The sequence below is a fragment of the Sorex araneus genome, chromosome 1 (genome assembly GCF_027595985.1).
Source record: "Sorex araneus isolate mSorAra2 chromosome 1, mSorAra2.pri, whole genome shotgun sequence".
In the NCBI taxonomy this organism is placed as follows: Eukaryota; Metazoa; Chordata; class Mammalia; order Eulipotyphla; family Soricidae; genus Sorex; species Sorex araneus.
The window spans coordinates 436,760,465-436,786,939 of record NC_073302.1 but is presented as its reverse complement, the minus strand read 5'-3'; the positions used below and the strand labels follow the sequence as shown (position 1 = coordinate 436,786,939).

The window sequence follows — 26,475 nt, the reverse complement described above, 5'->3', positions numbered from 1 at the left end:
TCTTTCTATGTCTGTCTCTTATGCCCCCAATTTTATTGGAAATGATCGCCATTAATCCGTGCCTAAGTTTTAGTTACACCGTATGATGGGTTTTCTTAGCAATTTGGTGTGTTGGTTTGGTTTTGGGGGTCACATCTTAGAGGTGCTCAGGGCTTCCTCCTGACTCTGCTCAGAGATCACCCCCTGGAGGCTCAGGGGACCATCAAGGGTGCTAGAGATCAAACCTGGGTTGAACCCAGGTTACCTGCATATGCTAGGCAAACAAACACCTTGTATCTGAGCTAGAGGTCCTGGACCAGGTGGTTTCTGGGTCACACCGTTCTCTGCTCGATTTCCTGCCTTGTCTATCGCCCCAGGAAGACTCCCCAGATGCGTTTATTTTTAGTGTGGAAAATGCATTCTATAAGGGCCAGGGGAGGGAAGAGCGAATGCGTCAGACCGCTACGCTAAACTCACGTGGGTTCTGAAGCCAGGGCGCGCGTGCGGGCGGACCCAGCCCATTGGGACAGGTCTGACGTTTTGGGGTGCAGGAGGGTCAGTGAAGAGCCCCATCACCTGGCCGTCGGCAGCGCTGATGGGAGAGGTATTTGGGAAGATGAGATGCTTTTAGGAAACACACTTAACTGAAGGGAAGAAATATATTTATTTATTTATATTTTGGGGGTTATTTTTTTGGGGGGGAAAACTTGGCAGCGCCCAGGGCTATTCTGGACTCTGTGCTCGCGAGTGACCTCTGGCAGTGCTCAGGGCACCATATTTGGTGTCCGGGATCAAACAGGTCAGCTGTAGGCAAGGTAAGTGCTCTAACCCTTATGCCATCTCTCTGGCCTCAGGAAGGGGGTAAATTTAAAGAGAAAGAGAGAGAGGGGGAGTGGGAAAGGGAGGGAGGGAGAGAGAGGGAGGGAGAGAGAGACAGAGAGGGACAGAGAGGGACAGAGAGGGAGGGAGAGAGAGGGAGGGAGAGAGAGACAGAGAGGGACAGAGAGGGACAGAGAGGGAGGGAGAGAAAGAGAGGTTCCTTAGGAGGGAGAACATGGTATCCCATGCTTCTGCAGGGTGATGTGAACCCCAGAGCTTTCTCGGTGCATGAGGCCGGAGCTCTGAGAGTTCTTCCCGCCGAGGGGCGTCCCCCGAGTGTCCTGGTAGGGAGAGATCCCCATGTTTGGGCAGACAGACCCACACGGCTGTGGCCGAGACCTTGGAACGTCCAACTGTTTCTCAGCTGCACAGTATTAGTCACCCTGCAGTGTCGCCTGTTGAGGCCAAGGTGAGTACGACACCACACACAGCTTGTTTTTCACCGGAAATCTGTGCCTTTGACTCCTGCCCCCCCCCCCCCGCTCCCCCCCACCGCCTCGTGACTGCTAGTCTGTTCTCTGCATCTAGGACACTTCTGAAATTTTTTTGTAGGGATTCCACAGCTAAGTGAGAGCATATGGTGCGCTGTCATATATCCGCTCTCGTTTCTATCAGGTGTTGTTTTCACGCTGGAAAAGAAATTCAAAGAGAAAGCAAGAAAGGGTGTGAGTTTGCTCTGGACCGGGGTGTAGGGGTGGCCTGTGAGGGCATCTGACTCAGCATCTTGTGGCGCCCCCTAAATCGGGATGGGGAGGGGCCCTGGTACCCAAGGCTGTGCCTGGGGGAGCCCCCCCACCTCCCCTCTGGGGGACTGCCTTGCTGTGGAGGCCCACAGCCAGAGTGTCAGGGAATGAGCTTCCTGTGGCCGTGGGTGTGACTGTGACCGTGGCTGTACCAGGACTGTGGCCGGGGCTGTGACTTTGGTCTCGGCTGTGATTGTTATGGCATACCTGTGACTTTGGCATGACTGTGGCCGTGACCATACCCGTAGATGTGACCACGGCTGTGACAGTGGCCGTGACTGTAGTTGTGACCATACCTGTGGTATGACCATGGCTGTAACTGTGGCTGTGGCTCTAACTGTGGCTGTGACTGGCCGTGACTGTGACTGTGGCCGTGAACGTGGCCTCCGGGGCTGTGTGATGCTGCCCAGCGCCCAGCCCTCCTCCTGGGAGCACCGCGTCCTCGCATCTACCAGACGGCCCTTGGGCTGCTCTGCCCTCGCCCTGCTCCCCCTCCCGGCCGCCTGCTGTCTCTCTGCAGACAGAGCACTCAGGGAGGGGAGGGCGAAGGCGGTGAGAAGCGGCCAGTGTGACGAGGAGGGGTGGGGGGACCCCTGAGCTCCGGAGAGTAGAGGCTCCCCTGGGAAGAGCCACCAGGGCTTCCTGCTGTGCTCGAAGGGAGTTTTCTGCACCCCCAGCCCTGCCTCCACCCCTGGGGGTGGGGGTCCGTGGCCCCCAGCGCCCTCTATGCCTGCTGGTGGGGGAGGGGACCCCCCAGAGCAGCCGCCCTGGTCTGGGGGCCGTGCTCGCCCCTCCCCCAGATCCATGAGGTTTCCACCCCAACACAAAACGGCTCTGAAGTCCACAGCGAGAGCAAATAACCAGCAACCCTGATGGAACCAGGGGCAGGCACTCGGCCTCTGGACTACGAGTAGTTTAGGGGGTCATTTTCCATTCTGGGGCTCGAACCCAGGGCCTCCCATTAGGGGTACTGCAGGGCCTATTAACAAGCCTTAGCGCGCACCGATGGCCAGGAAAACGGCTCCGGGGTCTGCCTGGACGGGGCCTGGCGCTGACCCCAGCTCGGCGTGGTCCCGCCAGCACCACCAGGAATGCCCACCGAGCACCCAGCCCGAGCAGCCTGGACCCACCCAGCCGTCACCGAACCAAAGCAAATCAAAGCCACGCTGAGAGAGTTACGGTCTCTGGATCTGCCCACGGGACTGGCCAAGGGGCCCCGCCCACAAAGGATCAAAAAATGTAAAGGGCTGCTAGTTCATGGGGAGGGGGGTGGTAGGAGAGCAGTGGCTTCATGTCTGAGGCCCTGGGTTCAGTCCCCCACATCTCACACACACATGCGTGCGTGCGCACATACACACACACACACACTACACACACCACACACTCCCCCAGACCACACCCCATACACACACCACACACCCCATTCATACCACGCCCCACACACCACACACACCCACACCCCACATCCCCGCACACCACACACCCCACACACGCCCCACACCACACACATCCCACACCACACACACATTACACAGACCCCAGAACCCCTCACACTATAGACACACTCCCCCACACTACACACACACATCACACATCCCATACATACCACCTCCCCCACAACCCCCACACCCCCCACCACACACATACCACAACACGCCCCACACACCACACACACACTACACACATCACACACATCTCACACCCCCTCCCACACCTCACACACCTCATACACATCACACCCTCACCATCACCCCCCACACCCACCACCCCTACACCACACACATCCACACACATACCACACAACCTCATACACACCAGCTTCCCACAGCACATACCACAAACACACTCCCCACCATACACACACTACACCCCATACACACTACCTCTTCACATCACATACACCTCACACACATCACCCCCACACCCGCACCACCACCCTACACCACACACACCCACATACACACCACACCCCCCATACAGATCCCCTCTTCACACCACAAACACACTCCCCCACACCACACACACTCCCCCATACCATACACACACATACAAACACACTCCACACCTCATATGCACCACATCCCCACACCACACACACTCCCCCATACCATACACACACATACAAACACACTCCACACCTCATATGCACCACATCCCCACACTACACACACACACACACACACACACACACACCTGCTACACCACACATCCCCCCATATACACCCTTGCACCATACACACCATATGTACCCCCATCCCCACTACCCCCCCCCCCCACACACATACATAAACACCCGCCACCAACAAAATAAAATGGAAAGGAGCTCTTGGCTGGTGATTGGTAGAGAACCGTGAAGCAATAGACCCAAAGACCGTGAATCCAGCCTGTAGGATGGATCCGAATCCCCTTTACAGTTGGGCCACGTACCTGCCATCTCCCAACTCCCATCATGGTGTGAGAATTTCAGGCTAGACAGAAGGAAAGTTGGAACTCTCCTACGTCTAAAGGATTACCCAAAGTAAGACTCATAGTCATTGATGTGAAAAGGGGGAAACAAAAAGGAAGCTGTAAAAGTGCTAGTAAAATACGGCAGATTGAAACCAATGTTCCGCGTGGAGAGAGCGCGGAGCTGGGGCCCCACCTTCAGGAGCAGCCCCTGAGCACTGAGTCGGGAGGAACCCCCAAGCATTGCTGGGTGTGGCCCCAAAACAGTGTTAGTGGGGCTAGGAACGTGGCTCAGTGGCTGAGCACTGGTTCTGCATATGTGAGAGCTGAGTTCAATCTTGGCATGCCATTCCTCTCCAAACACACACACACACACACACACACACACACACACACACACACACACACACAGAGCCAGAGGCATTTTTAAAATGAGAAATTAGAAAAGTGACAGACAAATTTGAAAAATTCTACCACACAATAATAATAAACTCTGGTACTCAGTCCCACTGAACTATAACTGGACATGGATTTACTGAGAAGTATGTGCGTATGCTCAGAGCTTCCTCCTGGCTCTGTGCTCAGGATCATGCATGCTTGGGGGACCACATGTGGTGCCGGGGGCTAAGCTGGGATCTGTAGCATTCAAGGCGAGCACCTCAACCCTTCTATCACCTCTCAGTGTATATCTGACGTGTATATTTTATTTATTTTTATTTATTTATTTATTTATTGCTTTTTGGGACATGTATATTTTAATACAGAAAAACCTACATACTGAAAATGAAGTCAGAAGACAGGTTAGATTTTGCAATCTTCAGTGGAAAAAAAAAAGTGTGGGAAAATGTGCTTGTAATTCACATCAAACCAAGAGATGGAGCTTTCTGTCATGTGTCTATATAAGTTCCCCCCGAGCCGAGCCCCGGGGTGGAAGGGGACTGTCCCCGCAGTGTCCTCAGCCCAGGCCCGGGCTCCCTGCCTCCGCATCCACATTCATCCTCACCAGTATTCCATGCGGGCCAACTGTGCCGACCTCGTGGGTAAATAATTTGTCTAGGTCACACCACTGATACTCAGCAAAGCTGAGACCCAAACGCAGGGATTCTGGAAGCTTCAAGTTTCCCATTCTAGAAGCTTCCTGATATATATGTAGCACTGTAGCACGGTCATCCCATTGTTCATCGATTTGCTCGAGTGGGCACCAGTAACGTCTCCATTGTGAGACTTGTTGTCACTGTTTTTGGCATATCGAATACGCCACGGGGAGCTTGTCATGCATGCGAGATGCTCTCGGTAGCTTGCTGGGCACTCCAAGAGGGACGGAGGAATCGAACCCAGGTTGGCTGCGTGCAAGGCAAATGCCCAACCCGCTGTATGTATATATAAACTATTATTATTTTTTCATTGAATACCATGAGATACACAGTTACAAAGTTGTTCATGACTGAGTTTCAGTCATACAGTGTTCCAGCACCCGTCCCTTCACCAGTGCACATTTCCCACCCCCAGTGGCCCAGTTTCTCTCCCACCAACCCCCCCTGCCCCCGCCTTACCTCTGTGGCAGGCACTTCTCTCTCTCTCTCACTCACTTTTCTCTCTCTCCTCTTGCACATTATGCTTTGGTTACAGCTACTGAGAGGTTTTCACGTTTGTCCCTTTTCCTACTTGCAGCACTCAGCCAGAGCACGTCTTTCTTCTCTCGAAGTCAAAGTGGTCCTCTGTCTGCCAGCTGCCTTGCCCTGCCCCTGGAGCCAGCTTCCTGACATTAGCCACGGGGTTAGAAGCGAAGGAGGACCACTAAACACGTCGGAGATGCTCAGTCTAACTCGCGCTACACGGAGGGCCGTGGAGAGTCTTCCCTGGAGGGAGGCCCGCCTGAGTTGGGAACCAGCAGGGGCGTAGGGCGAAACAAATGTCTTTGGGTGGGTAGGGCGTTTGCCTTGCACCCAGCCGACCCGGGTTCGATTCCCAGCATCCCATATGGTCCCCTGAGCACCGCCAGGAGTAATTCCTGAGTGCAGAGCCAGGAGTAACCCCTGTGCATCGTCGGGTGTGACCCAAAAAGCAAAAAAAAAAACAAAAACAAAAAACAACAAATGCCTTTGGGTGTTGGGTCGGACCCTGGGGCAGGCAGAAACACAGGTCCCTCCCTCTCGACCAGACATCTGTCCCTCGCCTTCCCCTCTTCTGCACTGGCCCCGTTGGCTCTCCACACCGACCTGCGCTCTGGCTCAGCCAATATGGGTGAATTTTTATTTTTTTGCTTTTTGGGTCACACCCGGCGATGCACAGGGGTTACTCCTGGCTCTGCACTCAGGAATTACTCCTGGCGGTGCTCGGGGGACCCTATGGGATGCTGGGAATCAAATCCGGGTTGGCTGTGTGCAAGGCAAGCGCCCTCCCTGTTGTGTTATGGCTCCAGCCCCTAATATGGATGAAGTTTTGTCCAGACGGGCCTGGACATCTCGACGGCACCCCCAAAATGGAGTGGGGGTGTCTCTCCTCGCTTCATGGCTGGGGTCCAGGAGGGCAAAGGCGAGGAGCATCACGCATCACGCAGAGGGTCTGGGGTGACGGGGAGTCCTGGGCCACTTCTCCCCCCGCCAGTCTGGGGCACGACAAGGGACCCAAAGACTCAGAGACCCCCAGGACGGTGAGCCGTGCGCACTCCAGGGAGAGCCCCAAGCTTAGTCGACCTTCTGTCACAAATGACCTTGGAGAGGAAGCACGGCCCGCAGGCGCCAGGTTCGCCCACAGTGCTCATCTGAGAGGTGAGGTGCCCCCGGGGTCCGCACTGTGCTGACGGGAGGGGCAGGCCTGGACCCAGTTCCTGCCCACTGGCCGCACAGCAGAAGGCCTCGCGGGGGTTCCTGCTCCTCCTTGTGCCAATTGTGGGGGCCAGGCAGGGGCTCCTGACCCTTCCGGGTGGGGCCGAGAACAGCCCGCGCCTTCTGCCCGAGTGACCTGAGGGACCCTCTGTGGCATCTTCGCCTGGTCCTGCAGTTTCTATCAACGGACAGGCACAGACGGCCATCACCTGCCTTGGCCGTCAGCTTCTCTCCGCAGGGAAGAAGGGTGGGGGGACCCGTGGGATCTCTGGGGCCTCTGCCTCCCGCTGGCGGCCCCCCGGGTCTGCCAACTCGAGTTTACGCAATGGCGTTTAGTGCCCCGCCTCCGGCCAGTCCACCAGTCGGGCCTGGCGCCCACAGGCCCAGAGTGCCATCAGGGCGCTCACTGCAAAGGCAAGGGCAGCTCAGGACCGTGGCGCCGACCTTGCCGCCTGCCTTTGCTCCCCGCTGACCTGCCGTCTGGGGGGCTGTTCCGTGCTGGACTCTTGGGCGGCAGCTCCCCGAGAAAGGCAGGGACTCGCCAGGCCAGCGGCCACTGGCGATGATTATCCGAGTCAAGCCACAGGCTCGTGCTCCTGGAAATAAGCTCCCCCGCTCCACCCCCCCTCCCGCCCCCTCCCCCACCCGACTTCCTGCTGACAGACCCTTTACAAAACAAAGAATCTGGGCCAGAGTGGCTGGATTCACATCACTTGAAGAGGACCCACACGAAGAGGACCCACACGTTCCCAGGTTTCCTGGTGTCTCGAATGGCAAATGTTCTTGCTGCGATGATCACCCCGGTTTCTCCCACAGAGTCCCGAGAAAGGGAAGAGCCCTCAAGAGCTAACACATCTGTTCGAGGGTTGGCCAGAGAAACCTAACATACAGGGGTGAGCCACGGAGAGGGGTAGAGCTGTCGGCATGCAAGCCTGACTGATGAGGGCACATTCTAGAAAGTGTATGGAGAGGCGAGTTCACCATTGTGTGACGGTCACCAAACTCATGTGGTCGAGACCACCACACATCCAGGCTGCCTGGGGTATAGACTATTGGGGTCATCTAGGTGTGTGTGTGTGTGTGTGTGTGTGTGTGTGTATGTGTGTGCGCGTTATGTGTGGTGTGTGGTTGATCGAGGCACTTTTAAGATCTTGGACTGGAGCGATAGTACAGCAGGTAGGGTGTTTACCTTGTGCATGGCCGACCTGAGTTTGATCCCCAGCATCCCAAAGGGTTCCCCAGGCACTGCCAGGAGTAATTTCTGAGTACAGAGTCAGGGATAACTCCTGAACACCGCTGGGTCTGACCCCCAGCCCCAAAATTTATTCCTTGGCATTGGAGAGATAGTACAGGGGAAAAGGCACGTACCTTGCACAAGCCTGACCCTGTTTTTTTGTTTTGTTTTGTTTTTTTGCTTTTTGGGTCACACTCGGTGATGCACAGGGGTTACTCCTGGCTCTGCACTCAGGAATTACTCCTGGCCATGCTCAGGGGACCATATAGGATGCTGGGAATGGAACCCGGGTTGGCCGAGTGCAAGGCAAATGCCCTACCCGATGTGCTATCACTCCAGCCCCCCTGACCCTGGTTTGATGCCCAGATCTGCCCGTGAGCATATGCCCTAGGCACCTCCAGAAGTAATCCTTGAGCACAGAGCCAGGAGTAAGCCCTGTCCCCCTCCAATAGATAAAATTTCCATGTTGAAACTAGCCCCTAACTGTGCCGGTCTTCGGAGGAGGCCTTTGGGAGGTCGCGTTCTCCTCTCTGACCCAAACACTGTGGCCTGGCCTCTGCTCCAGAGAGAGGCGGATTCAGTTCCAGGGAAAACAGACAAAGTGGGGGCATCTGAGGACATCCCCAGCGAGAACTTGGGGGATGATTACCAGGGGCAGTGGAAGTGTGTGCTAGGAAGCAACCAGAGTCCTCTCTGAGAATGCGGTCTTTTTCCAATGCCGAAAGCTCCTGGCTTTCATGTTTGCATTCCGGAGTCTAAAAGCAGTGAGCCTCAAATAAATATCTGCTCCCTCGCTTCGGGTCTCTAACATGATTTGTCCTGGAGGGCTTTATTCACTATAAACTTGAGCACCCATTTCGGACTCGGAGCAAATCCAAAGCCATCAGGATACTTCCCCGTGTTTGGGGGTTTGGTTTATGGACCACACCCGGCAGTGCTCAGGGATTACTCCCAGCTCTGTGCTCAGGGATCATTCCTGGCAGTGCTTGGGAGACTGTATGTAGTCCTGGGGATGGAATCCGGGTTGGTCACATGCAAGGCAAGTGGCTTCAGCCCTGTGCTATCTCTCCACCCCAAGATCCTTCCCTTTCTCAAGACCTATCTAGGTCAACCAGTATGCTGTGTGGAAACAGTCTTTAGAACTTCCATGAAAGGGGCTGGAGTGATAGCACAGCAGGTAGGGCATTTGCCTTGCACGCGGCTGACCTGGGTTCGATTCCCAGCATCCCATATGGTCCCCGGAGCACTGCCAGGGGTAATTCTTGAGTGCAGAGCCAGGAATGTCACACCCAGGAATCGCTGGGTGTGACCCAAAAAGCAAAAAAAAGCCTTCCATGCAAGGGGCTGGAGCGATAGCAGAGTGGGTAGGGCATTTGCCTTGCACACAGCAGACCTGGGTTTGATTCCCAGCATCTCATATGGTCCCCTGAGTACCGCCAGGGGTAATTCCTGAGTGAAGAGCCAGGAGTAACCCCTGTGCATCGCCGGGTGTGACCCAAAAACCCCTGAGCATGGCCAGGAGTAAGTCCTGAGAGCCAGGAGTAACTCCTGAGCATCACTGGTGTGATGCAAAAGCAGAAAAAAACCCAAAAAAAAAACCACCACCCAAATAAAAAAAAAACAAAAAAAACTTTCATGAAAGAAAAAAAAACAAAAAAAAATTCCATGAAAGAGACCTGAAATAAAAGTCGTGTGTGTGTGTGTGTGTGTGTGTGTGTGTGTGTGTGCGCGCGCGCGCACAGACGCGCGCGGGCGTGCTCATGTTAGAATCAAGTATAGCAGGGGCTGGAGCGATAGCACAGCGGGTAGGGCGTTTGCCTTGCACGCGGCCGACCCGGGTTCTAATCCCAGCATCCCATATGGTCCCCTGAGTACCGCCAGGGGTAATTCCTGAGTGAAGAGCCAGGAGTAACCCCTGTGCATCGCCGGGTGTGACCCAAAAACCAAAAAAAAAAAAAAAAAAAAAAAAAAAAAGAATCAAGTATAGCAGGAGATTAATACAAGTGATGGCGAAGCCGAGGAGCAAAGAAATAAACCTGCAAGGGCCTGAGAGACGACAGCAGGCAGGCGCTGGCCTCGCACGCAGCCAACCTGGGCTCGGTTTTGTTATCCCGTAGGGTCTCCCGAGTCATTCCTGAGTGCAGTCAGGGGTGACCCCTGGGCACAGCTGGGTGGCTCCCCCATACCTCCGGGGGGAAAAAAGAAATCTCCCCCTTTCCCTTCTGTCCCAGCACCACCCCGCACCCACAGCCCGCCACGCCCCCCACGCCCCAGATCAGAGTCGTGGAGCCCAAGACTGTGAGCCTCGTGTCCCCTGGGCTGTGAGCTCCGGCGACGGTCCCCCAGCAGTTCAGACCCGGGAGAGGGGCCGTGTCCCCGCAGGCACCCCGAGGAGCCCACGCCCAGAGGGCGAGCGCCGAGGACCCTTCATCCGCAGGGCTCGGGGGCCACTGGGGGAGTCTCGGCCTGGCCCCGATGCAGTTTGCCGCCCACGAACCCTCTTGGCCCGCGGAGCTGCCCCGGGGCTGGGACCGCTGAGTCAGCGCGATGGCACAGTGACTCACTTCTGAGTAAAGGGTCTGAGGAAATTCGGGCCCGGCCCACAGCCCCACGAGATTTTCCTGTTTACTCCGGGCCAGGAGAAGGGGGAACTTCTGTTTGTGATGCTGCGGCTTCGTCCGGAGAGCCAGGCCGGCCCGCGGGGTTCGAGCTACGCATGCGCAGTTCACCAAGGGCGGCAGACGCTTGTGCCAAGGGCGATGGTGCCACCTTAACGACAGGACAGACACAGTTTTTTGGAAAGTGGTTTTTCCGAGGGTGTGAACCAAGGCCCTTTTCTCCTTGATTTCCATTTGGAAAGGGACACTTGGTTTACCTCAGGAAGTCTGTTGCAGTCAAACGGGGCTTGAAAATTGTGGGTTCTGAGAATTTCCTGTTGAATGTGTGTGCTTGCCCCAAATACCTCCCCCATGCCCCAGCGTGAATAAAGAGACTTTTAAAAAAGCTTTATTATTATTATTATTATTATTATTTTGCTTTTTGGGTCACATCCAGTGGTGCTCCGGGGTTACTCCTGGTTCTGCACTCAGGAATTACTCCTGGCAGTGTCCAGGGGTCATCTGGGATGTCAGTGACCAAGCAGCTGTGTGCAAGGCAAGTACCCTGCCCATTGTACCATTGCTCTGGCCCTATAATAAACTTTTCTTTTAAAAATAAAAAGCCTTTTAAAATTTTTTTTTGGGGTTTTGGGTCACACCTGGCAATGCACAGGGGTTACTCCTGGCTCTACACTCAGAAATCACCCCTGGGGCTGGAGCGATAGCACAGCGGGTAGGGTGTTTGCCTTGCATGCAACCGACCCGGGTTTGATTCCCAGCATCCCATATGGTCCCCTGAGCACTGCCAGGGATAATTCCTGAGTGTAGAGCCAGGAGTAACCCCTGTGCAGAGCCAGGTATGACCCAAAAAGAAAAAAAAATCACCCCTGGCTCCAGCCCCCGGCCTTTTTAAATTTTTGATCACACCGGCAATGCTCAGGGGTTACTCCTGGCTCTGCACTCAGGGATTACTCCTGATGGTGCTGGGTGGACCATGTGAGACGCCAGGGATTGAATTTGGGTCAGCCACGTGCCAGGTAAAATGCCCTACCCACTCTGCTATCACTCTGGCCCTTAGAAAAAAAAAAGACTTTTAAAGAAATATACATCTATCTATGACCACTCGAGAAATTCGACGATCAATGGGATGATGATGATGAGAGATAAAAGTGGAGACAAAAAAAAATAAAAAAGAAACTGTAGCTGAAGTCTATTAATGTTCCAGGGAAATCGATTGACAGTATATTTATTGGAAAATTTATAGCCAATCATGGGTAGACTCACTGAAGCCCTTGTCATCTTTATGGGAGCATGTGGTGTTGGTTGTTTCTGTTGGAGATAAATGTATGTGCGCCGTCTCTCGGAAGAACCTGTCCTAGAGTTAGAGTAGTTGGCAGGAGGAAGGTGGCAGGAATTTAAACATATCCATGTGGATCTGCTACTCGGCACCTTCAGGGACCTGGTGAGGGGAATGCTGGCTGCAAAGGCATCCTGAGGCTGCCCCACCCCGGCCCCCGGCGGGGTCAGAGACACAGCAGGCTTGGGTGAATTGCCAGAAATTGTTTTCTTCCTCCAACTTTTGCTTATTAAAAATGTTAACCTTATAGAAAGGTTGAAGGAATGCCATGCTTGGGCCCCCGGCCACAGCACAGCAGGGCTGGGGGGTTGGGGGGTGGGGAGGTCGCTCAGGCTGCACACAGCTGCCCTGGTTCAACCTCCAGCACCCAGTGTAGCCTGCCAGGACTGGTCTCTGAGCATAGCCAGGTGTGGCTCCGAAATACACAGACCGGAGGGGAGGGGAAGGGAGGAAAGGGAAAGGGGAAGGGAAGGGGGAAGAGAAAGGGAGGGGAAGGGAAGGGGAGAGAAGGGATAAAAAAAACCTTGCTCACGCTTCTACATTCTCCCTAGCTTTGGAAATTCTAAATCTAACCCCAGTGCATGTGTGTGTGTGTGTGTGTGTGTGTGTGTGTGTGTGGGTGGGTGTGGGTGTGTTTCTCCACATCAGCAAACAACCAGGCACACCAGTAGGGTGTCAGAGAATTCAACAAAACTCAGTTCTGAGACTCTACTCAACACTGCGTCAGATCCCAAGGCTGATACCGGTGGCCCCTAAGAGCCGCTCCACTAGCCAGGCTGGCTGTTCTCCGAACATCCACTTCCCACCAGCTGTGAATCAGAGATTCCCAGACTGGACTGGGCAAGCCTCGGATGGGGTGGGGGCCAATCCCTGGGAGGCTGGTCATTGCCTGGGCAAGGAGAGAACCTTCATCTGGGCCTTAGAGCCTGTTCCAGCCTGTGGATTCGTCTCTTTGAGGTCTGAGGGGATGATTTAACTGGTCTCTTCATCCCCATCTTTCCCAAACACTGGAATTTAGGTCACAGGCTTGCGCAGATTCACACAAGACGGGTGAGAGTATGTGCTCTGGCTCACATCAAACCAGCGGGTGCATCATTATTGCTCTCTCATCAGTGCTCAGTTTTGACCCATTGATGGAGGTGACTCTCACCAGATCTCTCCACCATCAAGGAACAGTTTCCCTGGGGGCATTTAGAAATGACCTACCAGTGACTGTGGGGCCCAAGGCGAACGCGTCACACGTTGCTGTTGTCCGACAGAGGGTCTCCCATCATCTTAGCCTGAATCGCTGTTTTCACTGAGGGCTGGAGGATCATGATTTCCAGTTCTATCATTTTTGTCTTTTTTTTTTTAAAGCTGGTACTTTGGAGGTTGGGGGGACTTGTTTTCCCAATGACTATGCACATGTGGATTTGTTTTATTCCTTGTTTTACCAATTACAGTTGTTATTCATTTGGATGCTCCAATTGTTCCAGACTCGGCCAGGAAGAATCCCTTCCAGCTGGCCACTTCCTGTTCTTTGGGGACAGTTTATGTCTGGAGCTACTTTCCCTGCTGTAGGTTTGGGAGCAGCTCCCGCTCCAAGGGACAGAGGACACGATAATACTCAGTCAGCCATAGCGAAGGAGTCACTTCCTTGGCCATTTAAAATAAACTTATCTGGGTTAATGTGTATTAAGTACTGTCGGTGGGCAGTGTGCCAAGCATTTTCCACGCCTCGGCTCATTTTATTCCCATCCTAATTCTTTATGGCAGATACCCTTACTTATTCCCATTTTACAGACCAAATCGGACTCTAGAGAAGCTAAATAAATGGCCCAGGACCATACAGGTAGCAAGTGGAGGAACTGAAGTCGCAACTCAGATAGTTTGGATTTCAAAATCAAAGGAGGAGGAGGAGGAGGAAGAGGAGGAAGAGGAAGAAGAAGGAGAAGGAGAAGAAGTAGAAGGAGGAAAAGAAGAAGAAGAAGAAGAAGAAGAAGAAGAAGAAGAAGAAGAAGAAGAAGAAGAAGAAGAAGAAGAAGAAGAAGAAGAAGAAGAGGAGGAGGAGGAGGAGGAGGAGGAGGAGGAGGAGGAGGAGGAGGAGGAGGAGGAGGAGGAGGAGGAGGAGGAGGAGGAGGTGTTTATATTCTGCCCCACCCCTGCCTCCAAACCCAGGCTCTAAGAGATAGGTATTGAGCTGGGGATATGCATGAAGGATTAGAACTCAGGTACGCATCTAGAGCCCCGGGCTGGATCCCTGGCACTGTGTGGCCCCCCCCCCCCCCCCCCGCTCCCAGGAGCAATCCCCTTGCACCTGAACTGGAAGAACCCCCTGAGCAGTGTGTCTTTGAAACCAAACAACACATTAAAAGACTGATAGGTAAGAAGAAGGAAAGAAAGAGGAGAAGAAGGGACAGAAGCAAAAAAAGAAGGAAAGAAGGAAAGAAAAAAGGAGGAAGGGAAGGAGAGAAGAAAGAGAAGGAAAGATAAGGAAGAAGGAAAGAGAAAAATCTCTGGGAACTCTGGTAACCTTCGCGTTACTTCTGAGCTGCCCCATCACAGTTTAGGCTAATGGGGTCAGCCCACGGCAAAGCTCTCTCCGGACGCCCAGTAGCCTCACAGGATGCACTGGAGCTGGGGCTCGGACTTCCTTTTTTGATTGTTTCGTTTTTGGGTCACACCCAGAGGTGCTCAGGAGTCACTCCTCGCTCTGCTCTGACATGCAGGACTCGCTCCTGGAGGGCTCACGGGGTGGCTGGGATCACAAGGCAGGCGCCTGTCCGCGGCACCCCCGTCCTGGTAAGAGGCTTTCAAGCTTCTCAAAGCTGCACGCATCGCCTCTGTCCCTGGCACTCAGAACTTAGGTGTGGTGAACTTAGTCCTGGCGAGGCAGCCGGCAGCAGAGCTCTCATCTGTGAGGGGTCCTGGTGGGTTTCATCCCCCGAAGCCCCCCCAAATAAAAATAAACATTTTTTTCTTTTTTGGGTCACACCCAGCGATGCACAGGGGTTACTCCTGGCTCTGCACTCAGGAATTACTCCTGGTGGTGCTCAGGGGACCCTATGGGATGCTGGGATTCGAACCTGGGTCGGCCGCGTGCAAGGCAAACGCCCTACTCACTGTGCTATCGCTCCAGCCCCCTAAACATTTTTTTTAAATCTGTCTAGGTTAGGGCTAAAGAGGTAGTACAGGGATTAAGGGACTTGCCTGCGTGTGACTGACTCTGGTTCTGTCCTTGGCACCAAATGATGTTCCTTGAGTCTCCCAAGGGTGATCCCCGAGCACTGAGCCAGGAATAAGCCCCGAGTCCTGCTGGATATGGTCCTATAACAACATCCCTGTTCAGGTTAGTGGACGAGATGGGTGTGGGGGGTGGGGGAGGGAAGGAGGGTTGCTGCTAAGATTAAGTAACTGGTCTCCGTCTCCGTCTCCTTGTTTGGGGACCCAGGGGAAGCCAGGGCGGGCGGGGGTGGGGGGGGACAGGGGGTGGGCGGTGTGCCAAGTGGAGGTTGTTGATCCCTGTAGGACGGGTCCCTTCTCAGAGTCTGCAGGGAAGGTGCCCCGGGGCGCAGAGACACCTCAGCTGGGCAGAGTTCTCCCGGGACCTCAGGTCCTGTTCTGGGTTCAAGGGTGAGTGGCTCTATTATCCCATAAGGAGAGAAAACTTCCTCCCCTAACCGGAATTTCCAGTTGTGGTTATGACTCTAGGTGTAGCCCCAACTCTCGGTGTAATTACACTGCTCCCAGAGCGAAGGTCGCCCCAGAAACCGGCCAGGGTCCTGCCCTCCCTTCAGGAGTGGAATCTGGGTCCTGTCGCGTGTGTTTGTTGGCCTTGGGGACACACCAGCAGTTCTCAGCGGAGGCGCCGGCTCTGCGCACGCCTGGCAGTGCTCCGGGGACCAGACGGGATCCTGGCCCTTCACCCCACACGGTCTCTCCGGCCCCCTCTGCGCCTCTTTCCTTTTCTCTCTTCCATCTGCGATGCTGGGGAGGGGAAGACTCACCTCCCGCCTGCCCCCCCTTTGCGGGGACAGAGCCCCGAGGAGCTTACTTGGGGGCTTGACCCTCAGGGGCCCATTCAGATAAGGAGGAAGAGGGACCAGAGGCAGGGGCACAGCCCCCGGCCCGGGAACAGTGAAACAGGCCTCAGCTGCCAAGAGCGGGCTCCTGCGTGGGTGGCCCCGGAGTCCAGAACATTCTCTAGACCCGTTTCCCGACCCAGGTCTAGTGTTCCCAGTGTGCAAGTGCAGACCTGAGAGACCCACTTCCCAGACATTCTGCTCGAAAAGATGTGCAGAACCAGTTTCTCCTGAAATTTTATTCATTTTTTATAAAAAATGTTCAATTAAAAATTTTTTTTATTTTAGAAAGTCTCTGTCACTGTCACTGTCATCTGTTGCTCATTGATTTGCTCGAGCGGACACCAGTAGCGTCTCTATTATGAGTCTTGTTACTGTTTTTGGCATATTGAATACGCCACGGGGAGCTTGCCAGGCTCTGCCGTGCGGGCGAGATGCTTTATAAAGTAGTTCACAATATTTAATTACATTTAATATTCCAACACCAATCCCAACACCATTATACTTTCCCACATCCAATATTTTGATATTTCCATCCCGAATCCCAACCCCTGCCTCCAAACAAAACTGAAATAATATATTTTGTATTGTTTGTTATGAAAAACTGCTGAAAATGCTCCAAAAAAGTTTCCTTAGAGGAAAGAGTGTGAAGATGGTTGTATTTAACCCAGGGGCCATTAAGCCCTTCTATAAGAGATCACTAACATGTTGTTAGAGGTTGAGCCTTGTGTGCCTATATATATATATATATATATATATATATATATATACATACATATATATGTGTGTGATACAGTGAGATATATACATATATACATATATATACATATATATCTCACTGTATCACTGTCATCCCATTGCTCATTGATTTGCTTGAGTGGTCATGAGTAACATCTGTCTCCATTGTAAGACTTGTTACTGTTTTTAGCATATTGAATACGCCACAGGTAGCTTGCCGGGGTCTCCGAGAGGGGCGGAGGAATCGAACCTGGGCCAGCTGCGTGCTACCCGCTGTGCTATCACTCCAGCCTATATATACATATAATATATATATTGCTAATATATATATACACACACATATATCTGTATAAAAAACATTTCCCTCTAAGATTGGTTGCCTCCTGCTTTGAACCCCATCAGATGTGGTGGTCTTGGAGTATGGGTAGGGTGTGTGGTATGCGGCCCCTCGGTCCAGAAACAGGTTCACTCGGGTGAGGCTCAGCCCGAGTGTGTGGAGAATGGCCGTGAGCATGGCAGTGGTTGAGTTCTGGAGGTTTGCAGCTGCCGTGGCCCGGTCCCTTGGGGCAGGAGGGGTGTGTCTCACCCACCCCCTCCGGGGTGCCCTGAGTGAAACAGCCTGGTGCACGGTCCAGTGGCATTCTCCTGAAATTTTAAAAATGGAGAGCATGTTTGTATGTGTGTACACCTCAGCTCACACCCCATCCACACACCCATCCACACACTCATCCACACACCCATCCACACAGCATCTACACATCATTCACACACCATCCACCCACCATTCACACACCATTCACACACCCGTCCATAGACCCATCCACACATCATCTACACACCCATAGACACACCCATCCATACACCATTCACAAACTCATCCACACACCATCCACACAGCATCTACACACCATTCACATACCATCCACAGAATCCACACACCCATGCACAGACCCATCCACACATCATCTACACACCCATAGACACACCCATCCACACACCATGCACAAACTTATCCACACAGCATCCACACACCCATTCACACACCCATCCACATACCCATCCACACACCATCCACACTGCATCCACACACGATTCACACATCATCCACACACAATTCACACACCCATTCACACACCCATCCACACACCATCCACACATGATTCACACACCCATTCACACACCCATCCACATACCCATCCACACACCATCCACACTGCATCCACACACCCATTTACACATCCATTCACACACCATCCACACACCTGTACACGGACCACATTCACACACCCATCCACATTATCTCCTGTCCAAACTGCATCCACACTCACAATCCCATCTAGGTTGAGATTAAAACACTAGAGAGCTCTAATTCCCAGGTACTATGGTCCCCCCAAACTCACAGTTAAGGGCTCCCTTCCAGAGGATGGATGGCCCAGACTTCACTAATGGGCTTTCTGGGCCTGCCTGGGTGAACAGGAGAGGTTCTGGAGACTTCCTGACTCCCAGGAGATTTCAGGTCCCCTTCCCACCCCCAGCCCCCTCCAGAAGGGATCGAAGTGACCCTTGAGGGCTCCCTGCTCTGTCATCCTTGCAGCCACATCTCTTACAAAGGAATGTGGGGTTTGGGCTATAAACTGACGGACGGTTTTTGTTTTGGGGCGTCCACACCGGGAGGTGCTACAGGCTACTCATGGTGGTGCTAGGGGCCATACAGCGTGTGTGTGTGTGTGTGTGTGTGTGTGTGTGTGTGTGTGTGTTTGGGCCTCATCTGTATGCCCCCTCTCTGGACATGCAAACATGTCCCTGGCTTGCATGTTCCATCACCTAAACACAGAGTGTGAAGCCAGGTAAAACCCGCCACTCCTTGACTGTCCATAATGGCAAAAGTCCAGCAGGATCAAAGGAGACGCTGGAGTCTCGCCCTTCTCCCAACACGAGGGCAGTCTCTGCCCCCCGCCCCACGTGCTTCCAGGGGGCTGGTCCCCACTGTGTGCCCTGTGGGGAGCGGGGGGCTTTCCTCTGTCGCTCACTCCGGGCACCGTCTTCTCCCCTCTCTGGATGTAGTGGGGCTAGTGGGGTTCTCTCTTCATGAGCCTAAGTGATGGGGTGCAGATGTCCTGGGGGAGACACCCCAAAACCATCCCTAGGAGGTTTGCTCCCCGCAGCAGGCGGCCACAGTGGGAGAAGGGAAGGGAAGGCGAGAGTTAGCTGGAGCTGGGGGGCTGTGCAGCCTCCCCAGGTGGTAACTGGGGCTGGTGGCTGGGCGTCCCCCCCATCCTGGACAGTTGAGCTGGACCGGATGCCCGCTCCTTCCCTGGGCCGGAGAGGCTGGCTGTGTGCCACCGGTCCGACTAGGCACCGTGGCCTCAGGCCCGCCATGTGGCTTTGGCTGTGCTTTCTTCCCAGGCCTGCCAACTCCTCCCTGGGAGGGGAACGTGCTGGTCAGGGGGCACAGAGTCTGCAGTCCTCCGGCTGGTAAGGGGGTGTGCACCCAGGGGGTCTGACCCCCACCTCCTGCTCCAGGGAGGGGAGCAACCGGACTTGTGTGTGTGTGTGTGTGTGTTTGTGTGTGTGTGTGTGTGTGTGTGTGTGTGTGAGACACCCAGTGATGCTCAGGGTTTACTCTTGGCTCTACGCTCAGGAATTACCCGGTGTTGCTTGGGGGGGCCATATGGGATGCCGGGGACTGAACCCGGGTCTGCCGCATGCAAGGCAAACGCCCTACCTGCTGTACTATCGCTCCGGCCCACAACCAGACTTTGTGAAGTGTGGGGAGGAGGACTGCCAGCCTCTCGGGGGCCCCGACCCAGACCTCTGCCATTTGCCTTATCCTGCGTCTGCCCATCCCTTGGGGACCCGCAGGAAGGAGGTGGGATGTAAGTTCCTCTTGCATTCTCACTCATAGCAGAGAGTGGCAGATTCGCACAGAATGGACGAGGGAGTTCAACAGGACACAGCAGACCCCAGATTTCTTGGGGATCCCTGTCCACAGGGATAGAAAAGCCCATCTCTGGGCTGCCCCCCCCCCACATTCCTTACCCAGCAGAAGGGCCTCTGCCCTGTGAGATAAAAAGCACCATCGTATGCATGCGCCACCCCCCACCCCTACAGGGGGACCCCGAATGTGGGCTCCACTTCCCATCCTGCCTGACTCCTCAGCACGCAGGCGCAAGGCTGTCCTGGCCTTGGTGCAGACCCCGTGAGCCCCTGCTGTCTCTCTCAGCCGCTGGCTCTGTGATGGCTTTCCCAGATGCCTGAACCCCAGACGCAGCCCGGGAGAGGTTGTTGATGGCTGTTGGGGGGGTAGTGCTCCAGTCTGGCCACCACCTTTGTTGGGGTGGGGTCCAGGGTCTTGCCTGTCTGTCCCCCTACTGTCCCCTGCTTGAGTCAGCCAGGGATGGAATAATTCGCTGGCCCCCGGACAGGGGTTTCTGATGGAGCAGAAACCAGGAACCGGAGCAGGTGGGGCTGGATTTGGCAGGATTCCGCTGGATTTGTTCCCCGTACCCAGGCTGACCCTCACGCCCTTTCCTGAAGTGGACACAGCCATGTCTCAGCTCTGAGTGGCCTCTCCCAGGGGAACTCGGGGTGATGGAACCCGGGTCCCCTCCGCCTTTTTTTACAGTTTTGGTGCACGGAGCAGCAGCAGCAGCCCCTGGGAACGTCTCTTTCCCCGTGCCTCCGTTTCCCCCTCTGTCCAGTAGGAGGCTGACATAGTAGGCACTGCCGCCTCTCATGAGGGTGAACTGAGTGGACACTTAGGGCAGCACCGTGGCCGTAGGACCGGGCCCGTGAGTAGATGACATGTCTGAAGTCTTGTTCCCGTCACCCCAATGTTCCCGAAATGGGGTGTAGCCGGGCTACAGAGGCTTGAGTTGGGACAGTCACTCACTCACCTCCAGGCCATGCCATTGTCACTCTCGTTCCCTCTATGAGTCACTCGGGTCTGTCCGAAGCTGCGCCATGTGGGTCCTTTTTTTTTTTTTTATTTTTATTTTCTTTTTTGGTTAAACGCTTCTAGGCCTTTCTCCCCCCAGCCCTGGCCTGCTCGGCTTAATGACTTCCATGAGCCTGCCACCCACGGCGTGAGGCCTGACTCTCTCATTATTCCCCCACGGAATCGTCTCCCCCTCCCAGCAAAGCCTCGCGCTTCGGGGCCCGGTGGCTGAGTTCATGACCACTGGCCCCGCTCGCGCCGAGGTCACTCGCGTGGGACCCGCCTTTCCTTCCTTCTCCAGCCCACTGCGGCCTTTCCTGGCCGCTTCCCAAATTCCTCCTCTGCTGCCCTGCTCCGCTGTCTCTGTGGAGGTGTGGGACCCCGGGCAGAAAGCCTCCACCACAGACGCCCCGGCCGCCAGAGCCTATTATACTTGGACGCACTTCTAAGCGCCCACTGAGAGTTTCCGTCCGCTCCCTGCGAATTGCAGTCCTTGAGCTGGGGGGAAACGGGGCATCAGAGACTGGAGCTGGTGAAAGAAGAGTCAAAGCAACACGCAGACCACGCAGAGGTCTGGCCCAGGAGCTGGGGGCAAGGGGGCAAGAAAGGAAGTGAGGTCTCAGCACCAGCCTCTCCTGGGAACTGGAGTGGGGGGTGGGACTCTCAGTCCCCGTCACTTACCCTGCTCCTGTATCCGACTTTTCCTGCTTTGTGTCAAGGTACCTCAGGGGAACAGCAGCAGCCCTGCCCACCCTGTGACTGTGACCCAGACAGGGAGGGCAGAGAACCTGGGTCAGAGGTCGGCACTGAGCCCTTCCCTCTGCCTTGAATCACGCTCCCGGTCCTCCTTCCAAGGGATGTTAACTGAGCATCTATTCTGTGCCCAGTGCTAATTTAGGGGTTGAGAAGACAGTTCCTGTCGACCGGGGAGATGACTTTCCAGGAAACCAATTCGCAAGGAGTATTTGTTATTTTCACTGTTGTTGTTTGCTTGGGGGGCGGGGGGCGCATTGGGAACTTACTCCTGGCGCTACTTGGAGGACCCTCTATGGTGCCAGGGCTCTAACCAAGTTGAGCTGCACGGAAAGCAAGTGCCCTACCCGCTGTGCTCTTTCGGGCCCTGGGTTTATTTGGATTCACAGGATCATAATGATCTAGATGAGGACTTGGCAAATGGCAGCTTTGGTCCGGCGCCAGCCCTTGGGCTATTCCTTAAGCTCAGTGAGCTCAGAATGATTTAGAAACATATTTTAAAGGATTGTAAAACAAAGCAATCTCTTAGGAGGCCTACGCCTCGTCACCCACTGTTTGGCCTTTTCCAGGGAAAGTTCCTGAGTCCTGGCACGGATATGGGGCTTGAAGTGAGGTGGCCCAGTGTTCATAGCACCCCGCCCCCTGGAGCCTTGAGGTCTGGGCAGCACCAGCGCCACGGGCTGGAGGTTGGTTCATCCCTCGCTGGGGAGGACATTGTTTAGGTGCAGTCCAGTGTGTGCATTTGTTGGAGGACAAGAAACTCTCCAGCGGGGCTGGAGTGATAGCACAGCGGGTAGGGCATTTGCCTTGCATTCGGCCGACCCGGGTTCGATTCCCAGTATCCCATATGGTCCCCTGAGCACCGCCAGGGGTGGTTCTTGAGAGTGCAGAACCAGGAGAACCCCTGTACATTGCCAGGTGTGACCCAAAAAGCCAAAAAAAAAAAAAACTCTCCAGAGAGGTGAGATAGGGTGTGAGGGGAGGGATCACTATGGTCGTTTGGCTAATATACAGGCGGTCAGCAGGAGCACAGAACTTCTGGACTGTCAATAGCAAATTGAAATAAAATTATTATTTCAGAAATATTAGTTCAGAAATAAATCCCCTCTTCCCCCATTTTTTTGTGGTGGTAGGGTTGGAGCTATACCTCAGAGGTAGGGTGTTTGCCTTGCACCGGGTTCGCTTACTCCGCCCCTCTTGGAGAGCCCAGCAAGCTACCAAGAGTATCTCGCCCACAAGGCAGAGCCTGGCAAGCTCCCCGTGGCATATTCGATATGCCAAAAGCAGCAACAAGAAGTCTCACAATGGAGACGTTACTGGTGCCTGCTCAAACAAATCGATGAGCAATGGGATGACAGTGATACAGTGATACAGTGGTAGGATTAGTGTAAAAGTGGATTTTCCCACACTGGTTGTGGGTTCTGCGCCTTCTCAGTGCTGCTCCAAGAAGCCGGGGGTCACCCCAGGGGTGCGTGTGGGTGAGGCGCGCACTCTGGCCCTCAAAACTCTCTTCCTGAAACTCGTCCATGTTTCAGATGAAGGCTTAATTACAGGCTTCAATGATCAAAAACATTCAAACCCGTAGAGAGGGTCAAGGACGAAGGAGGTAATGCTGGCGCAGATACACAGGTGGTTGGAAAGATCTCCAGGGGTCTTGGAGGCCAAAAAGTGGAGCTTGGATTTTACTGCAAATGCCTTAAGCAGCGCGTTGTTGTTTGTTTCTGAACTTTTTAAAAAGCCGTGTTTGATGGATACATAGCAGTCAAGAGCACCGGGCTTTGGGGCTCAGTGAGGGAATTTCCACACCCACATGCAGGCACATCTGCCTCCATCAACGCACTCGGGAGCACTGTCAGCCCCCACAAGCCACTGGGCGGGCTGAAGGCTTTCTAGGCATTGCATTAGAGCAAGTAAAAAGAAACAAGTTACATGAACTTCAAAAATATATATTTGATTTTAACTCAAGGAATCCCAAATATTATTTGAACATATAATCAATCTTAGGTGTATTTATGAACTATCCTCACCTACCCTTTTTGTTTTCCCTCCCTCAATCTTGTTCCTGCAGGCTGCATCTGACATCGATAAGGCAGCTCTGTGTGGACTCACCACTTTCAAGGGTCCGATAGCCCCCCGCGGCTAGTGGCGCCTGCGTGGACAGCAGGACCAGGGAAGGAGATAATGACAAAGCCAGCATCCATCTCCCAGGCAGGCCCAGATGATTTGAGTGAAAAGAGATTCCCTCCCAATGGGTGTTTGAGCATTGTATAACTGAGACTTAAACCTGAAACTTTTGTAACTTTCCACATGGTGATTCAATAAAAAAATAAAATTAAAAAAAAAAAAAGAAAGAAAAGAGATTCCCTCCCATCCCTGCTCCCTAGCTCGGAGTTCGGGTGTTCGATTACTCGGCACAGAACCTTCCTCCCTTGGGGTTTCAGTTCCCTTCCGGGTGCTCCTGTGAGTGAGCTGTCACTCACTGGGAGGCCACTGAGCATCTGAATGACAGTTCCGCCTCTGACTAGCAACCTGCCAGTTCCAGCCTGGAGTCATCCCCCTGCATCCAAGGAAACCTGCAGGTCATGGGAATCACCTCCAAGGATTCCAGCAGAACGAGGACCGGGGCCATCCACACAGAGCTCCTAGGTGCCAGCCAGACACGGGCACGGACGCGTCCATTTTCATTATATATTTTTTGATGTTTGTGCTACGCCCGGCTTGATGCCCAGGGGTTGCTCTTTGGGGTTGCCCACAATGGAACCTGGACACCTGCTTCCGAAACAGGTGCAAGTTTCCTGTCTGAATTTAAAAAAAAAAAGGGGGGGTTTTATGGAAACCTCGGACCCTGGCATTGAGCCACTGGCCCAATTGGCAGAAAATTGCTGGCAGCCTATGTCCTGCCCCCCCCCAACCTGAGGACTGCTTGGGATGCACCCCCCAAAATAAAATTTTGAAAGTTAAATAAAATGAAACATTATTTAAAAAGTGCCACCCATGGAGCCGGAGAGATAGTATGGGGGTGAAGGAGCTTGCCTGCCACACCACTGACCCCAGTTCAGTCCCTGGCACCGCACGGATGGGTGCAGTGCTGCTGGGGCCCTGAGCTCCGCAGGGCTAGAGCCACGCTGTGTTCTCAGCTTCTTGCACTGAACGGTGCGTGTGGTTGGCTGAGACCCAGCCTGGAAGATTCTCTGTCCCCTCTGAGCACCTCTGGGGAGATCCACCCGCACCCCACCCCCACCCCCACAATTAAGGAATAAGTTCCTCCATGGAGCCCTGGCAGCTCTGAGCCGTCTCCCGTCTGCTGAACAGGCCAGAGAGTTCATTTGGCACCAGAGAGCCGGAGCGAGCTGAGAGGGACAGGTCCTGTGGGAGCAAAATCAGAGGTCCCGGAGGGTGTGACCCATTTTAGGCTGGCTGAGCCCTGCCCTGGACAGGCAGGGGCACGTCTGGGCACGAAAGCACAGAAGGGGAGCAGGGCACAGGCTGGCCTGGGGGGTGGGTGAGAGGCCCACGCGCGATAGGCCCAGCCCATTCCCGCTCTCACCGCCGCGCTGGCCTCTCCCAGCAGGGCTAACCGGCGTCCAGGGGAGAGTCGGGGAGAGCTAAGACTAAGGCAGGAAAAAAGAACCGCTCCTTCTGCGTTCCCTGCCAGGGTGCCCAGGGCCCCAGCGGCTTCTCAAGTCCCCAGGCTGCGTTTCCGTCCACCGGGTTAGGGTCCTAAAGTGCCAGCAGACAAGGTCGCGCCGTGCCAGACGCGAATGTTGACAACGGGGCACCATGAGACCCCCACCTGAGCTGTCTCGGGACCTGCCCCGCGTTCCTGCCCACCCCTGCTCACCGCCCCCAACACCGAGCGAGCGCACTGGGCAAGAAATGGAGCGTGTCCAAGCTCCCCGCTCTCTCCCCGGGGAGGCAAACCAGGCGTCCCTCTAACGTGCCCAGGGACTGCTGCTCCCCGTCCACACTCCCGTCCCCGCGGGTCCTCCTCCTCCTCCTCCTCCCCCTGCCGAGGGGCCCCTTTCTGCGCTCCCAGCAGCTCCCCGGGGACGCCTCGCTGCCCCGGCCACGCGCGGGGCTTGTGCCTTTGTCACTTTCTCAGCGATGTCCCCGGTGCGCCCCCGCTGCGCCGAGCGGAACCAACAAAAAGGTCCAGTCCTGACCCCTCCCCCGAGACGGACGCGGGTGGGAGCGCGCAGAGGACCGAGCGTGGGGCGCACCCCAGAAAGTCTTTTCCCCCCCCTCCCACTCCCCCGGCTCCCCCAGCCCCTGCCGCGCCCGCAGCCCGCTGAGCTGGGCCCAGATGCCCCCAGCCGAGCCCCCGCACGAGCTGTCACGGCCCCTCGGCCGCTCCAGGCCCGCGCACCCCGGCCGCCCCGCACCCCTGCGCCGGCAGCCCGCGCAGCCGCTCGGGACTCCCCCTCCCCCCCCACCCCGCCCGGGAGCCGCGCGCGGCCGCTGCCAATCACCGCGCGGCGCACGTGCCGCACGTCCGTCTCGGGCGCCCGCACCCGGCGGGCAGGGGGAGGGTCGGCGCCGCGCCCGGAGCCGCGGGATGCGCGGGGGCTGCGGGGTGCGAGCGCGCGGCGGGCGGGGCGGGCCGGGGCCGAGCGGGGTCGTCGGCAGGGCTGGGGAGAAAAGCGAGTTGCGGGCGGAGAAGGTGCGGGCGCGCGGGTTCTGAGGGCGTGTGCAGGGACTGGGGGGCCTGTAAATGAGCAGGAAGCGCCGGAAGGGTAGGTAGGGGGGCGCTGCAGGTGGCAATGAGCTGGGAAGTGTCTGGGGAGTGTGTGTGGCAGCGGGGTGAATCAGCTGCAAGGAGGGCGTGGACGCGTGGGGGTGTGGGGCGGGGGCATGTCTTGGGGGGATGCTCCAATGTCTTAGGGGCTGGCTGTCACGAGGGCGCCCCCCGGGGTTGCCCCAAGCA

General features: G+C 55.2%; 1 protein-coding gene and 1 long non-coding RNA gene across 3 annotated transcripts in view; one reads left to right on the top strand and one right to left on the bottom strand.

Annotated features, from left to right (window-relative positions):
• Window positions 1-519: 519 nt before the first annotated feature.
• LOC129405774 (uncharacterized) lies at window positions 520-23,969 on the top strand. Of its 2 annotated transcripts, none has more exons than XR_008630767.1 (3): window positions 520-794; window positions 1,056-1,267; window positions 23,620-23,969. It is a non-coding gene; the product is annotated as an uncharacterized LOC129405774 (long non-coding RNA). The 2 variants fall into 2 exon arrangements; XR_008630768.1 differs by lacking the exon at window positions 23,620-23,969 and adding an exon at window positions 5,718-5,945.
• Window positions 23,970-24,800: 831 nt separating this feature from the next.
• The window catches only part of LOC101553074 (putative transporter SVOPL), a 27,863-nt gene continuing 26,188 nt past the window's right edge, over window positions 24,801-26,475 (bottom strand). The window contains exon 9 of the mRNA XM_055129394.1: window positions 24,801-24,917. Within this exon, the coding sequence (XP_054985369.1) occupies window positions 24,801-24,917 (117 nt within the window). The remainder of the gene's footprint in view (window positions 24,918-26,475) is intronic.